The 15306-nt window shown below is 37.5% G+C and overlaps 1 protein-coding gene across 1 annotated transcript; it reads right to left on the bottom strand.

Annotated features, from left to right (window-relative positions):
* Positions 1-2199: 2199 nt before the first annotated feature.
* Positions 2200-15081, bottom strand: AP5M1 (adaptor related protein complex 5 subunit mu 1). Its single transcript, XM_039534855.1, has 8 exons — positions 14787-15081; positions 8352-8994; positions 6701-6928; positions 6210-6349; positions 5297-5382; positions 5089-5204; positions 4754-4850; positions 2200-3581 (listed from the first exon to the last, which is right to left on the bottom strand). Exons 1-8 carry the CDS (start codon positions 14852-14854, stop codon positions 3499-3501), a joined length of 1461 nt encoding a protein of 486 aa, XP_039390789.1. The 5' UTR covers positions 14855-15081; the 3' UTR covers positions 2200-3498.
* Between the last annotated feature and the right edge of the window lie 225 nt (positions 15082-15306).

Genomic DNA, 15306 nt, shown 5'->3' with positions numbered 1-15306 from the left:
AAGTCACTGCTTCCCAGAATAGAGTCCTCCATCCTGTAAGTATGGCCTACATTCTTTGTTCCTAGATATATGACTTTACATTTGGCCACATTAAAACATATTGTTTGCTTGTGCCCTGCTTACTAAGCCATCTAGGTCATTCTGTATCAGTGACTTGTCCTCTTCATTATTTAACACTTATGCAAATTAGGTGTTATCTGCAAACTGTACCAGTGATTTTATGTTTTCTTCCAGGTCATTGATAAAAACATTAAACATGGGCCCAAGAACCGACCACAGCAGAACATCACTAGGAACACACCCAATAGATAAGTGCCCATTTACAATTACATTGAGACGTACCAGTTAGCCAGTTTTTAGTTCATTTAATGTGTGCCGTTTTGACTTACTGTTGGTTTAGTTTCATCAAAATGTGTAGTACAAAGTTTATTAAAAAAACACTATTAAGCTTGTTTAATAAAAGTATGTAATCAAAACAGATTAAGTAAATTCCATTATTTTGCCCCACATGGATGTCAGGCTGATAGGCCTATAATTACCCACGTTGTCTCATTTGCTTTTTTTAAAATATCGGCACAACATCAGCTTTCTTCCTCTCCTTTGGAACTTACCCTGTGTTCTAAGACTTATTGAAAATAAACATTAATAGTCTGAAAGCTCCTTGGCCAGCTCTTTTAAACTCTTGGATGTAAATTATCTAGACGTGCTGATTTAAAAATGTCTAGCTTTAGCAGCTGTATCTGTGAGAGGTGCAAATATGGAATTACAAGAGTCAGGGCCCTTCCTCTGAGAAAGAGCACTGTGTATAAAAAAATATTCTTAAAACTGCCCTTTGGTAGAGAAAATATTGAATAATTATTTGAAGTAATTATTAAATGGATGACCTTAGCTTGAAAAAGAGGCTTGGTACATTATTAAGCAACTAAAGGGACATCAATTTGATGTCTAATTAACATCAGAACAAGTTAGTAGTAGTTGAAGGAACACCTACCCTGGAGTCCCCCTAAAAATTTTGTGGGTTCGCAATCACATTTTCCTGATATAAAAAAAAGGTTTTCTCACCGTTATTGTGTGTGAAAGACCCACACAAATGAGGAAAACTGATAGGGAAACAGCGAACCTGGCTAGACACAACATACCATGAAATACACAAAGTAAACAAATTGAGAAAACAGAGAATTTTTTCTCTAACTTCTCCTGTATAGTAATCTCAGCTGTGGGCATGACATTTCCAGATAGCATTTCCATTAGGTATCATGAGGGATTGTGGTGGTTATAATTAGCAGTAAAAAACCAACAACACTGTTTCCCATTGTTCATGCTGTGGCTATCTCACAATCACCACATCAGAGAGGGGTCTTGTGGCTATTAAACAAAGCTGTTTAGCTCAGACATGCTTGGTCTACCTCCATTTGTCTTTCAGGCTGACTAGTTCATAGCTGCTTTCCAACATATGGGCCAAATCATGCTCTCAAAACGTCCCATTGAAGGCCAATGAGCCACATTTTGTCAGAAGGGGACTGAGAAGTAGTAATATTTCCCTCATCGTCTGACTATGAAGGATTTTTCTGCCATAAGATGTCCATGGTTTCCAGTGAGGTGAGAGAGGCTGGTCATGGCCTGAGGAGAGACACCACCTGCACTATCATCCCCCTCCAAACCTTCACTGACATCCGCATGTAAATTAATTCTGCCAATCACTTTCCCTTCTTGCATACTGAAGTCCTCCTCACTAAGGGAGATTTGGAAGCATGGACAGGAGGCAAACCAAAACGAGCATAGCTTGTGAAGCAGCCCTGCTTTCATGGAGCTCCTCCTATCACACAATGAATTCCTCAGCCCCTGTTGATGCTCCAAGATACACAGGATTGTCCTGGAGATTCTTGGACATCTGTGAATTACAAAGGCAATGCCTGCTATGAAGGGTGAACAAATCCCCTTTCCCTCTACTGGGATGGGGCAAAGCAATCCCCACAAGTAGAAATTCAGATTCATGGCCCTTCTGTAGCTTTCTTGTACATAGGGAGGCGGGGGGCACACCATGCCCTAACTTTAAAAAAAAAATAATTCTCTAGCCTAATCTGAGCACAGTGTTGGTCTGTATGTATGACAGCGTCTTTGGGGGGCAGGGGTGGGGTCAAAACTCTAGGAAATTTATGAATGCACTCTTTGTCCAGTAGTAAAAATGAATTCAGCATCTTTGTAAAATGGGTCATTTTAATTCCACCATACTGTAGGTGTCCCTTAGAAGTTTGCATAGCAGTTTCAGCTGAGCTGCACGGTTCACATAAATTAATCTACTCTTTAGAACGTTTAACCAACCAATTAGATTACTATCTCAATCTAAGCATATTTAAATTATAGCTTAAAACTTTCCCCCTTATATAATCACTAATCTTATTTATCACACAGCGTACAGTCAAACAAGAGGTGCTGTAGCAGCAGCCACAGTGCTCAGTTATTAGAGGCAGCATTCTTCTCTTCTTTTGTGTTGCTCTCCAGGTTCCCATTTTTTTCCCACCAGCCTTTCACAATTTGCTCATTTCCTGATATCTCTCTCAAAGTTTATTTCCTGTGTTCCTGCAGATACCAATTTTCTTCTCAAAATTGGTGGTTTGCCTCTGTAAACTCACGCTCCGTTTCCTTTAAGCCCAGTTTTCCAACGAAAATGGGTTAGTGATGCTTCTCAGCATGTTAACAAACTTGGATAATTTTGTTAGCTATTTTTGGTTAATATTCTGTCATTTATTTTTTAAACTGTATTTGCATCTCTGTATCATCTTTGCTACTGTCTCCTATAACAATGCTATCTAAAGGTAGATTGCCAGATTATTGCTATCAATGTAATTATGTGGTTATTGTTCACAACTTTAAAAGCACGATACAATTCATTTGCCATTACTAAAATATAAATGAGCTAAAGTGTTCATATGTACTTCATACAGAACCACACACAAAACCATTGGGAAGAGCAGCTGTATGAAGACAAAGATAAAAAGGATTCTTTGCTATTGGACTGCCCTATTAATTTAGGGGCCAATCTGACTCCAACTGACTTCATTATAGGAGTAAGATCAGGCACTTCATGTGGGCCTGTAAGTTTGTGTGTGTTAATGGACACTGGTGCCTATGCAGAAACACACTGAAGTCAGTGGCATTCTGCATATGAACAGGGCTCATCCATACCAGCTTGCAGCATTGGATCTTTATTTTGTAAAAGTTAATAATAGCAGGAAGAGATGTGTGGGGTAGCAATGGAGGGGTGGAATCAGATTTTAAAGTGTATTCTTTCAAATAATATCTAGGACTAAAAATTTTAAAGCAAACAAGATAAATTTTAATTTAATTGAAATAAACTGATATGTTTTCCCCCCAAACAGAAACTTAAATACAAACATATTCATTAAAAATACTGCTCTCCCCCCACTTTACAATATATTAACATCACGCTTGATAGCAGTCTTTTTTGTTCAAATACAAAAATTCTTCACAGGGAAATTAGAAAAATAATGTTCTGTACACTACAGGTGCTGGGGCTTTGGAATTCCAGATGTAATAATCTGAGGAAATCAATTCCCGGGCTAAAAAAGATAGACAAAATAAACATTAAATGGTGTCTTGCATTAAGATATTACTTTATTCAATTTAAGAAAATATTGATCCATTCTCACTAATTGACAGAAAAAGTGTAATGGTCTCTTTACATTGTAATATTTAAATTATTATTTGAAAATTGTTTTTGAAGAGGAGATATTTAAAGTCTCAGCTTCAATTACCTCTACTAATACATTGGTCACAAGCTTATAATTCAAACAGAGGTTAACTCAAATTCAGGCGTATGATTTGGATTTTGTTTAATGAATATAAACTGTGTATTCAACATAAATATATATGGTATGACAATTAACTGCTGTGATGAATAGTTTGGCATCACTAGAGTTCTCATGAGGAATTTCTGGGCGTCTGCTGAGGTACTTGGAAAAAGTTACAAAATAAAGCAGCAGCAAATAGAACAGTGACTTTATTAGCCACCGCTGCCTGCTCACATATAATGAATGTCTAATATTTGCCCAACAGTGGTACTTTTTGGGTGAAGACTCAAGAATCTTAAGTGTTCAAACACATCGGAGAAAGAATGGCCCACTGTTAATTGGGGATAACAGCGCTTTCCTACATCACAGGCGTGTAGTGAGGATAAATATATTAAAGAATATTAAAGACTGTGAGGCACTCAGATACTTTGGTAATGGGGGCCCTATGAATATTTAAAATACAGAGATTATCCACTTATGCCACGTGCATATTGTTCCTTCTATAACCCTTTTTTTTTTTAAATCAGGTACAAGTCTTAAAACAGACATAATTTAGGTTGGAGCTAGAATACAGTAGCTATTCTACATGGCGTTCATAATTCATTTTTCCAAGTGTTGTTCATAATGGCATATCTTGTCAAAAAGACTGCACTATTTACTGTAAGAGCGGGTATGATATTTCTAGTTACCATGTCACTAAATTTTTACATTCTTGTCAGGCTCAGTCACATCATTTGATTAAAAAGGTACTTTAAAAAAATAAAAAAGGGTTGATAGACACGTTTTTGCTTTAGTGACTTTTACACTGAAATTCACTAACTTTGAAAATCATATTTAATAAAATCAACAAAAATAATCTAATTTTAAAACTCAGCCAGTTATTTGTACTTCATGACTCCACTTTGCTGTTTCAACTAAATAATCAATAATTTTGAACTCACATGTACTTATTTTTGGTTTTCCTGATGAAAAGACCTGAACAGAATGCTGGTCTGCATAACATCCAGTAAGCGTGTAGTCTGGGATCCTAAAATAAAGCTACAAAAATATGGAGAAAACATAATCAGATGCATATTTGTAGTCTTACTTCAGAAATACTGGCAATCTAAGTTGTGTCACCCTTGGTGTGCAAAGATATAAAATTGATAGGAAGGAGCATTCTAGAGAAAACAGAGAACAAAGATACTGATTATGTGTGATGCAAATCAATGTAGTTTCATAGCCAATTTTAGTTAATAAAAAGTGATTACTAATTCTCATACAGACTACAACTCACTTTTACATACGCAGTGCTCCCACTGCAAATTGGATCAACTGGTTGCTCTTTGCTCATAGAACCAAAAGTCACAGTTCCAGTAAGAGAAATTTCTAACGATTTGGGAAACTTTTGTCCTAGAAACAAAAACAGCCTCAGTAAAATTCTAGATAAACAAGTGTACACAAAAATGACTAGAAAAAAAATTGATGTATTTTATTCAGCTTACCTATGACCCAAACCAATAAGCTTTTCTCTCGAGATACATCTAGCTGGCCATAACTAACTTTGTACTCCAAATGAGCGACTGGACCCCTATTGTAGAAAAGGGAGTAAAATGTCATTGGAACGAACACCATACAACTATTTATTGACAGGTATTTTATTGAATAAAGCAACAAATGTATTAAAACGAATGCCACTATTTATGTGTACACAGCCAAATCACACTGAACTGAACATACTGCTATCTTGTGGAAAGAAATTACAGCCAAGGGGGATCATTACTGTTTTAACGTATTAACTGCAGTAGAGCTTTTGGTGACTATTTCACTGACAGCATTTTATCACTGCTATGATCAATGTCAGCAGCTTTGTAGAATTTCATTGTTATAATTTAATTATAATTATATGACAATATACTCATAGCAATTGTCAGATAGGCTTAATAAAACAAGTTTTAATTTTAAATAACTATATTTGGATAATCTGATTTTTGACTATGATTAGAAGTCTCTACAACTGGGAGATTCTGGTTCGGAAGCAACCTCAAGACTTACTCCACCCGGTGGGTGGTGGCTGAATTTGGCACAAAGAATGGTAGAGGTTAATAGGATATTCAATAAAAGTGATCCAAGTTATCCTTTAAGAGTAGTAGCATAAATCTGGTTGGAGAAAGCATCTGTCCTGACTGTTGGTACCACTGATAAAAAAAAGGCCTCCCGAATCAGGATCCAGGTGAATATCCTGAGTATCTCATTTGAGTCTGAATACATCTTAGATGATTTCTTAGTCTCAATTACAACAGCCTTGGGCATAAACTTGAGGGGGAACTAATCCTGATATGTTGATCCATGCGATCCACATTCTAAGAAGACTATTAGGGAGGTGAAGAAAATTATTTAGGATTTCTTTACTCTTACCTGTTAAAGAAAGGTATACGAGCTTCACAGTACTCAAAAGCATTTTTTACACTTTCATGAAGTTTTAAATTAACTGTTAATTTTAATTGCAATTCTTCTTCCTTCAGCTGGTAAAATCCCAAAATTGGTGGTACAGGCACCTGAAGAGAGTACATTAATTTTAGGAATAATTCAGCAATACCTTCAAGAAGTTAGTTATGCTCTTTAATAATAGTAAGTAACTTAATAGTTGATTAATTTATGTTGAGAACTATATATATTTTAATGAACCTGCAAGCCAGGCTCCTCAGGTCACTTATGCTACATAGATTTGTGGTGTGATAGGAACAGTTATTGGCACCTTATCTTTGCTCTATTGTGTCAGAGTAAAGTTCGCTAATCCCTGAGGAAGCTCACTTAAACTTTCTCAAAAATATAGATTCTCTCCCCTCTCCCACCTCCACACCCACTTGAAAGAGTGGTAAGTTATATGCATCAGGGAATGTAGTTACCTGGGATGTATAGTAGCACAAATTGAATAAGTCAGAAGGAGGAGTGAAAGGAAGTTTGTATGGCCCACTAAATGCAGAATCATCCATGACATCAACGCTACAGGAAGTAAGAATTGCAGAGTCAAGAGAAGTCACACAGGGATGCACCAGGATATCCTGGAGTGGAGAGCCATTGGCAGGGAGGTTCAAGCTGACAGTCACATTTGATGTAGCTCCTTCCAAATCACACTTGGAACACAAAATGTCAGGAAATTACTCAATAATATTTCTAAAATCAGAACTAGACATTTGAAAATAAAACAAAAAATAAACAATCCCACTAAAGAATTTTAAATGGGCTAGCATGTGAAGATTGACAGATATACTTTCAAACCCACGTCTTTTCCCTAATTTTTAACCTTCTGATATCCTAAGGAGTATTAACACAGACTCTTTTATAGAACAGTTTTTTAATTAATAAGCACTCCTTGGCAAAAGATGCAAATGAACCAAGCACATGCAGTAACAGATACATTAAGAATTTGATAAGACATATTCAATAATATGCCAATACTTTCTTTTTATGACTGGCTATCTACTCTGCGAAGTGACCCAGAAACCTGCCCTATTGAGAGCAAGAATCTCTGCACCAAGATAATCCCCACCCGCACAACTGGTGGGAAAAACCCCAGTGTCTTCAAGAGCAGTATACTTTGGTCAGCTTCCCTATGAGATGAGCATGTTGACACTTACTGCTAATAATTAAATTACCATGATGCATTTTATCAGAATTTCTTTTCTCCTTATCAAACAGTAGCAGCTAAAAAAGTGGTTCGTTATAATAATGTCACACACTTCTCTAGCACAATTTATGACAAAGAAGAGGAACTTTAAATCATTTGATACAGCTACTGGATTCACTATTAAAGATACAAATATTAGCATGTTTCATAAAATTATTATTAATCTACTTAACCAACATACTTCCTCATTTTTACTAATAAAAATAAACACCTGAAACACATACAGAAGCTATTTAAAACAATCATAAAGCTGTTTTCTTTCATAAGAATCTATGTCCTTAGATTTAGCAAGATTAGGAATTACTGTATAAACAGCATGTGTGGATGCATGATTTTGTTTTAATAGAAGAAAGCAAGATATAAAATTAAACTTTCATTTACTAGAAACCCACCAAGCAATTTTAAAAATGCTAATGCAAAGATATTTGTAACATTCTCATTTAAGAATTTTGTTTTTTGTTGATCATTACTAAACCTTTATTAGATGGCTGGGGTAAATTTGGCACTGTAATTGTTATTTCCCATTCCCTGTCCTTAAAGGCAAACACTTACTATTTCATTTAAAATAATAAGAACATTGTAAAATACTTTGGATCTGGATGATGCTTGAGAGGAGTGTTGGTTTTACTTCCCATAAATAGCTAGTGAAAAAAATGTGTGATGAATGCGAGAAAATAACAGTAAAGCAACATTTTTATTCTGATTTAGCTCATTAATCTAATAAATACCCTCTGGTATACATTTAGGCATAAAAGCTATTTAGTTCGATTGCCCCATATGCTAAGGTAAAATGAACTGAATTTTTTACTTTTCCTAGTGCGTTCATATGCTAAACAGGTCAGTCAGATTTGTACCAGAAATATCCTCACCTTACAAGTTACAGTTCCATAAACCTGCCACATATCTGCAACATCCCTTTTGTCATATTGCATGGACTTGACTTTTTCAGTGATGCAAACATTAACCTGAGGTTTGCCTTTGTATGTGCTAATTCTCCAAACTGGTTGTTTCTGCATGTGGTTTGTAGAAACATGACTGTTATCTAATAAGCCATTCAAGTCTGTATCTAATGGGGTGCCAAGTGGACAGGCCTGCATGAGCAAACTTGGAAGTTGGCCCACTTTTGCACTCATCTCAGCTTCATTCTTCTGACTGGAGTTAATAAAGGCCAGCAATCCTGACAAGAGAGCGAAGGCTTGTGAGATTCCACTAATGCTAATAAGGGGTGGGCGTGGCTTCAAGGATTGCTCAACTAGGGGAAGACAAACATATATCAAACCACTCTTCTGAAAGGCAAGGACAGGCCAGAGGTCCCCTCCTCCTGTTGGAAGCGCATACACTGAAGTCTTGTTGATTCGAGAACAGCTATCTCGATATTCCACAAAGTTCTTGTCTGGATCTGTCAGCTTCAGTTCAAAAAGCAATGCTTTAAGAAAAACACTGTCCTCTGGTACGGTCACATAGCTTGCTCCATTGAAGGCTTTTGCTCGTTTTTCAACAGTGGGGTAATGCCTGTAATAAAGAAACAGAAAATTCATTAGCATTACTCGTCTTACTCTGCCCATAAAACAAAACACACACACTTCCTGATATTTATTGTCTGAGCTATACTGTGTCTTCTCTAATTAGCCAAACGCAGAAATTCCGCTGCTGCTCCGAGAGGGAGTATTATAAAGATGGATATAGTCAGGGTTGAGGTTCAGTCAAACATAAAAGCACAGAGAGAACATTTGAAGGCCCTCATCCTGCAAATTATATGTTCACGGATCTCTATGACACCCCAATGAAACAAGTGGGTGACTGGGTCTGCCCACCCAGAGCAACTTGCAAATTAGAGCCTAAATCATTGCTAATAATATAGAAGATTTTTAGCAACAATGGATTTTTATTGAAAAGTTTGAACAAAAGTATTCACCCATTTTTGAATAAAGATATGTATCTTTTCTGTTATAAAAAGATACAGACTATTTAAAATAAAAAGACGCATAAATAACACCTGTGCAACAGAACTTTAAAAGTTGAAACGTTTCAGGAAGCTAGAACTTATTCACTGAGGACTAGTTTCCAGACAATTTTCCAGGAAAAATGAAAAATAAGTTTTGCATTTGTGCAATACAAAATTTCTGCTACCTTTAGTGTTGTTATAATAATATTTAAGACTACAGAAGAACATAAATACATAATATCAATGTTAGTTCATACATGTAGTTTTGCATTGCTATTCCACTGTGGACTTTCATAATTCTGTAATTCCAAAACTGCACAGGCAAGAGCTTACATAATAAAATCTGTAGAGTGGTGATTACTTAAATTAATCTAATATTAAGGCTAGCCAGCAACCTTTACTGTAATATACAAAGGCCTTTCAATAAAAAAGTCCATTTTTTTCAACAGGAGATGTATGGATTTATATGTGGGCAAAATTGGATTCTAAATTTTATGTACAGTATGTGTAATTTAAGACTACTGTAATAACTTACGGTAATATAACTTTTTTAAAAGGTTAAGAAATGCATATAATCTTAATATTGCATTAAAAGATTTTGTATATTTTAAAATTTCTATTTTGTATCAATGTTCTTTGCATTTTTTTCTCTGATTTTCTAGTGAGAGAATTTGAGAGAAACCAAGCCAGCTATTTTATGCTACATTTGGTAATTTATCCTCAAACAGTATTAGTTTATTTATTTGTTTTAAGAGGGGGAGGGAAATCCCCATTTTCTTTTTAGGCTAATTTATATCCACCGGGAACAATTGAAGATTTGACTTTTTAACAATTGACAAAAGAGGAACAGTGTTGTCACTGGTTTACTCCATCCCCTAATCATCCTGAAACGGATTCCTATTTGGGCCAAACTTTTTTTGTGTGTGTGTGTGTTGCTCTTGGACTGCTTTAAGCAACAGGGGAGCAAAAGTTATTTTTTATACGCACACACATATATATATATACACACATACACACACATTATATATGTTTATATGAATTTTTAAAACAGACTCTATTACATGATTTTACAGAAATTAAAGATAGGATGACAGCCTCTCAGTCTTTTTGCACTTCATTTTATCTGTGTCTTCCATGTGTTCTGCTCCCTTTCTCCCTTTGACTCCTTGTTCCTCAGGTCATTGTTCCTTAGTTGGAGGTTTCTTCTCCCATTGACTGGCAGACAGCTCCAGTCTCTTCTGGTTCCTCTCTTGGCAGAAACCCTCACTGGAGGCAGCTATGCTGGCTTCTCCTGGTTGATTTCAGCTGGTTTTTACAAGCATCTAGGCCTTTGTAGTGAAGAGCCTGGATGCCTGGATAAGAAAGCATAACAAAAAGAGAAGCCAGAACTGTGTGATTTACACATGGGCCACAGGAAAAAGTTTGAGAATCATCTCTCCAAGTGGTCTCATATACATGATGAACAGTAAGGGCATGGATCTGTTTCACAGCTTGAATTTTTCTTCGGGCTTGTTAAACATAATTGAATAGGATGAGACCAAATTCTACCTTGGGGATTACCTCTTGTTTTTGGATGCTTTTTTGAAAATATGGAAAGAGGAAATGCTTGGGGTGTAAAGTTTTGCATCACTAATATCCCAGTCTTCTGCCAGCACACTTCATCTGCTTGAAGTTTGTCAGCAAGCCACAGTGATCTCATTCTATGCATGGGGAGTACAGGCTTGGATTCAAAGCACTGATGGTGTTGATCATCAGATGATTATATTGCTTTACTGACTTGCTGGTCTCTTAGCCTTGTGGTTTTTCGTTCAAGGACATGCTGACAATTTCATGGATTTAAAAGTTTTCACTGGTGAATCAGCTGTGGTGGTGCACCTATCTTTATAAGATACTGTAGAGTGAATGCTCTGATCTTTGCCTGGACATGGATGTGATCAGACCAAGAGAGTGGAATGTTTGTGATGTCTCCAATGTCCTCACTTATGCTGAACATCAGATCCAGCATGCATCCAGCTGAGTGCATGAGTTTGGAGATGACTTTTCTGAAACCCAGGTTTCTAAGCAAGATAGTCAACTGGATGTTAAGACATTCTTTGTATTATCTATGTTGAAGTTAAGGTCACTGATGATAATGAACTTGGGTATTCCACCACAACTATGTGCCACAGGTTTATTAATTCTCCTAGAAAACTGACAGGATCTTTGTCTGGACATCACTAGAAGTCTAAGATGCTCTTTGTCCTCTTCCATGCAGTTAACTGGGAAACAAAGTGTTTTAATAGAAAGCAGTACTGAATAGGGTACTGGACTAGGATTCAGGAAACCTGAGTTCTATTTCCTGGCTCTTCACCTATCTCTCTCTATTTACTCTCTCACCATTTGTCCAGCTTGTCTGTTTAGACTGTAAGGTTTTCAGGGCAGGGACTGTTTCTTACTATGTGTTTGTACAATAGAGCCCCAATCGTGGCTGAGACCTCTAAGTACTACTCTAATACATATAAGAGGAGGAATTTCTAGGGTAAAGCAGTCTTCATCTGAGGTTGGAGGTGACTACTTTCTTTTTGTCTTGTTCTGGATTCTCTGATTGTGTTGAATTGAGTACAAGATTGCATCCCTCCACTTTTACCCCTTCTTCAGGCCCCACAATTTTTTTCCTATCCTCAATATGTCCAGGTTTCCTTCTTTCATTCTCTGGAGAACAACAATCCTCTAGAATCATACAGATTACTCTCAAACAGGCAGGAGACTTCCCACGAAAACACAACTGGCTTTTCTAGTCGGAAGCCTTTCTACTCTCTGTGCTTTCAGTTCTAAAGGATTAAGAGTCCTAAATAAATAAATTCTTCTTGGAAAATGCCCCTTTAGTGCCCAAAGAACTCTCTCTATATGAAGGTTACAATCAACTTGGGCAAAAATCACACTTCTGTCTGAAAATACTTTACCTACTCTCCAGTTACAAATAGAAGAGTACCAAAACTCAAAGAAGTTATCAAAAATGTTTTTCTACATTTTCAGTTGTTTGCTTTGATCATTTGACAGCATTTTGTAGAGAGTCATCTTCATGGTTTTCTGTGTGCCACCAGACACTGTAGTTGGTTTTTCTCTTAATGAAAACACCCTCATTAACATCAGAGGAATAAAAACAAACAAACAATCCCCCCCCACACTATTTTTAAAAAAAAAGAATTTAAATAGTATGGCAGCAAAGAGTCCTGTGGCACCTTATAGACTAACAGACATTTTGGAGCATGAGCTTTCGTGGGTGAATACCCACTTCGTCGGACGCATGCTCATGCTCCAAAACGTCTGTTAGTCTATAAGGTACCACAGGACTCTTTGCTGCTTTTACAGATCCAGACTAACATGGCTACCTCTATGATATTAAATAGTATAGGTTATTTTACTGCTCTCTCAGAAATCGGAAATTTTAAAAATTAATTCCTAAAATTACAATGAGACACCGTCAACTTGAAGTACAATATATTAATAAAAATATTTAATTGGCATCATGCAGTTTAATCCCAGTATGGCGATTGGTTTTATTTGTTTATTTTTGGGAAGGAGTCGAAACGTTCCATATATCATCATTCAAGCTGTTATGAAAATACTGATGTCCTTACAATGCCAATTGGTGATTTTTTGTAAGAGTTACTATTAAAAAATAAAGCAAATACAATAAAATTATGACAAAACAGTAAGTAAGCAACCACAGCCCAGAAATATCAAATATCTTTTCACTAATGTAGTAATATCAAAATTTTAATGACATAACTGTATCCAATCACATTACTTTATTTTCACTATATTTCATCTAGTTACCAGTATTCACTTTTTAACCCTGTCCTCATACTTACCAAGCTTTACTATGGCATTTGATCAGTCACATAAGTTGGTTTAATGCTTTGTATACTCTTCTGCAATTAATACTAGTCTTTAAATAATGCAAAGAGTCCAACATAAACAAAAAATCAGATCTGTTTCTCACCCTATTGTACCGAATAATGGGTAATGTAATGCATATGTACTGAATTACCAAGCTTCAGGTTAAAGATGGAGTGGAAGTCTCAGTTTAGCACTTCATTGCTTCTGTCTGTTCAAGTCAGCCCCTTATCATTTGAGCAGTTATTTGAGTTTCCATGCATTTCTGAAAAAAGTACCAGCTCTCTCCCCAAAGGAAAATAGATTTTTTTAAAATAAATCCTTCTCTCTGTTCCCAGTAGCATTTGAGATTTAAAAAAAATATTTCATTTTGTTATAATCTATGGACCCAGCCCTGCAACAAGCACTGCATGGGCAGACCCACGCACCAACATTGAGCTCTAGTGAAATCAGTGAGGCTCTGTGAAGGCACAAGGGTCCATCCAGCCTGTACATATTAGCTTGTAGAACTAGGACCTAAATGACCTTTCAGCATTTCTCTCTTCCTTAAGTGAGGATGGATTTGCAGGGGAGTGCATATGTGTTAGTTATTCTCTGGAGAATGGATGATTTTGCTGTTTCAATGGGCTTGTCTTCACTAGAATATCACGTTAGATCACGGGTAGGCAATCTGTGGCACGCGTGCCAAAGGTGGCACGCGAGCTGATTTTCAGTGGCACTCACACTGCCTGGGTCCTGGCCACCAGTCCGGGGGCTCTGCATTTTAATTTAATTTTAAATGAAGCTTCTTAAACATTCTAAAAACCTTATTTACTTTACATACAACAATAGTTTAGTTATATATTATAGACTTATAGCAAGAGACCTTCTAAAAACGTTAAAATGTATTACTGGCACGCAAAACCTTAAATTACAGTGAATAAATGAAGACTCGGCACACCACTTCTGAAAGGTTGCCGAACCCTGCGTTAGATCATAACCTTGAGGAGTCATGATAAATAATACAATGCTAGACAGGACTTTGAAATCAGTGTAAACTGGGCTAAATCACATTTACTATTGAGCCACTGGTCATGGCCATCCCTATTAGGCCCATGATCAGTACACAGGACATTACACGCTATTTGTCCCTGTCTATACTGACTGCAAAGTAATGTTCAACACTGTGACAGTTAATGTGCCTCTTCTAGGTCATGTACCAAAATGGCCTGATTTTCTGATGAAGCAGAGCCCAATGAGAGATGTTTACTAGCCCTGTCAAGGCTCTCTGACACAATGAGATTCACAATGGTTAAAATTATTGGGTCTATCATAATCTGGGAGTGGTAATTTTAATAAAACAGTATTTAGAGTAAATCACTCAATGACCTGGCTTGATTTTAATTTTTTTTGTTTTGCCAGGTCTGCATGAGCCACCCTCACGCACACATTTTAAGCAGCAGCAGAGACTTGGATTAACGCAGATTTTAGGCAGTGTTACCTGGAGAACAGCACGGCTCCACAGGCCCCTTGTTCGTAGCTGATTAGCCACACTCCCCTCAGGGCCATCACAGCCAGCTAGCAGGCCAGGACCACTGCACTTCAGTTCATCATGCTGGACAGTTACCTGAGGTGCCTGGCATCCCAGGCCCACTGGCTGCTAAGGGCATCATTTAACAGTGACATTCCTGCCTGTCCCCCACAACAAGTCCCTCCCCAGCCTGAAGCAGCAACAGGCACCCCCACAAGCCACCCAGGGGACCACCCTCTTTGCTAGAAAATGCCCCCCCCCCAAAGCAGAAGCCAACCCCCTGCAATCTCTCTGTCCCCTCCCCACCCAGCCCAGGAACACCCTCTTCCTCTGCTCCCCAGTACAAGCCCACGGACCCAAACCCGGAGCCCTTCTCTGGCTCTGCCCAGCCCCCCAAATCAAAGCAGGCCCCCAAAACGGAGCAGCCCCCCAACTCAGAGCAGCCCCCGCCCCAAAACGAAGCAGCCCCCGCGCCAGAGCAGGCCGCGGG

The sequence above is a fragment of the Mauremys reevesii genome, linkage group 4 (assembly GCF_016161935.1).
Source record: "Mauremys reevesii isolate NIE-2019 linkage group 4, ASM1616193v1, whole genome shotgun sequence".
NCBI lineage: Eukaryota > Metazoa > Chordata > Testudines > Geoemydidae > Mauremys > Mauremys reevesii.
The sequence above is the reverse complement of the archived record's forward strand: the minus strand, read 5'-3'. Positions and strand labels throughout refer to the sequence as shown.

Coding starts and splice junctions, on each gene's coding strand:
- AP5M1 (XM_039534855.1), bottom strand. CDS start 14,854: ATGGCCCTGAGGGGAGTGTGGCTAATCAGCTACGAACAAGGGGCCTGT. Junction 6,350..6,700: donor TGTGCTACTATACATCCCAG/GTAACTACATTC, acceptor TACTCTCTTCAG/GTGCCTGTACCACCAATTTT. Junction 5,205..5,296: donor CTTATTGGTTTGGGTCATAG/GTAAGCTGAATA, acceptor TTTTGTTTCTAG/GACAAAAGTTTCCCAAATCG.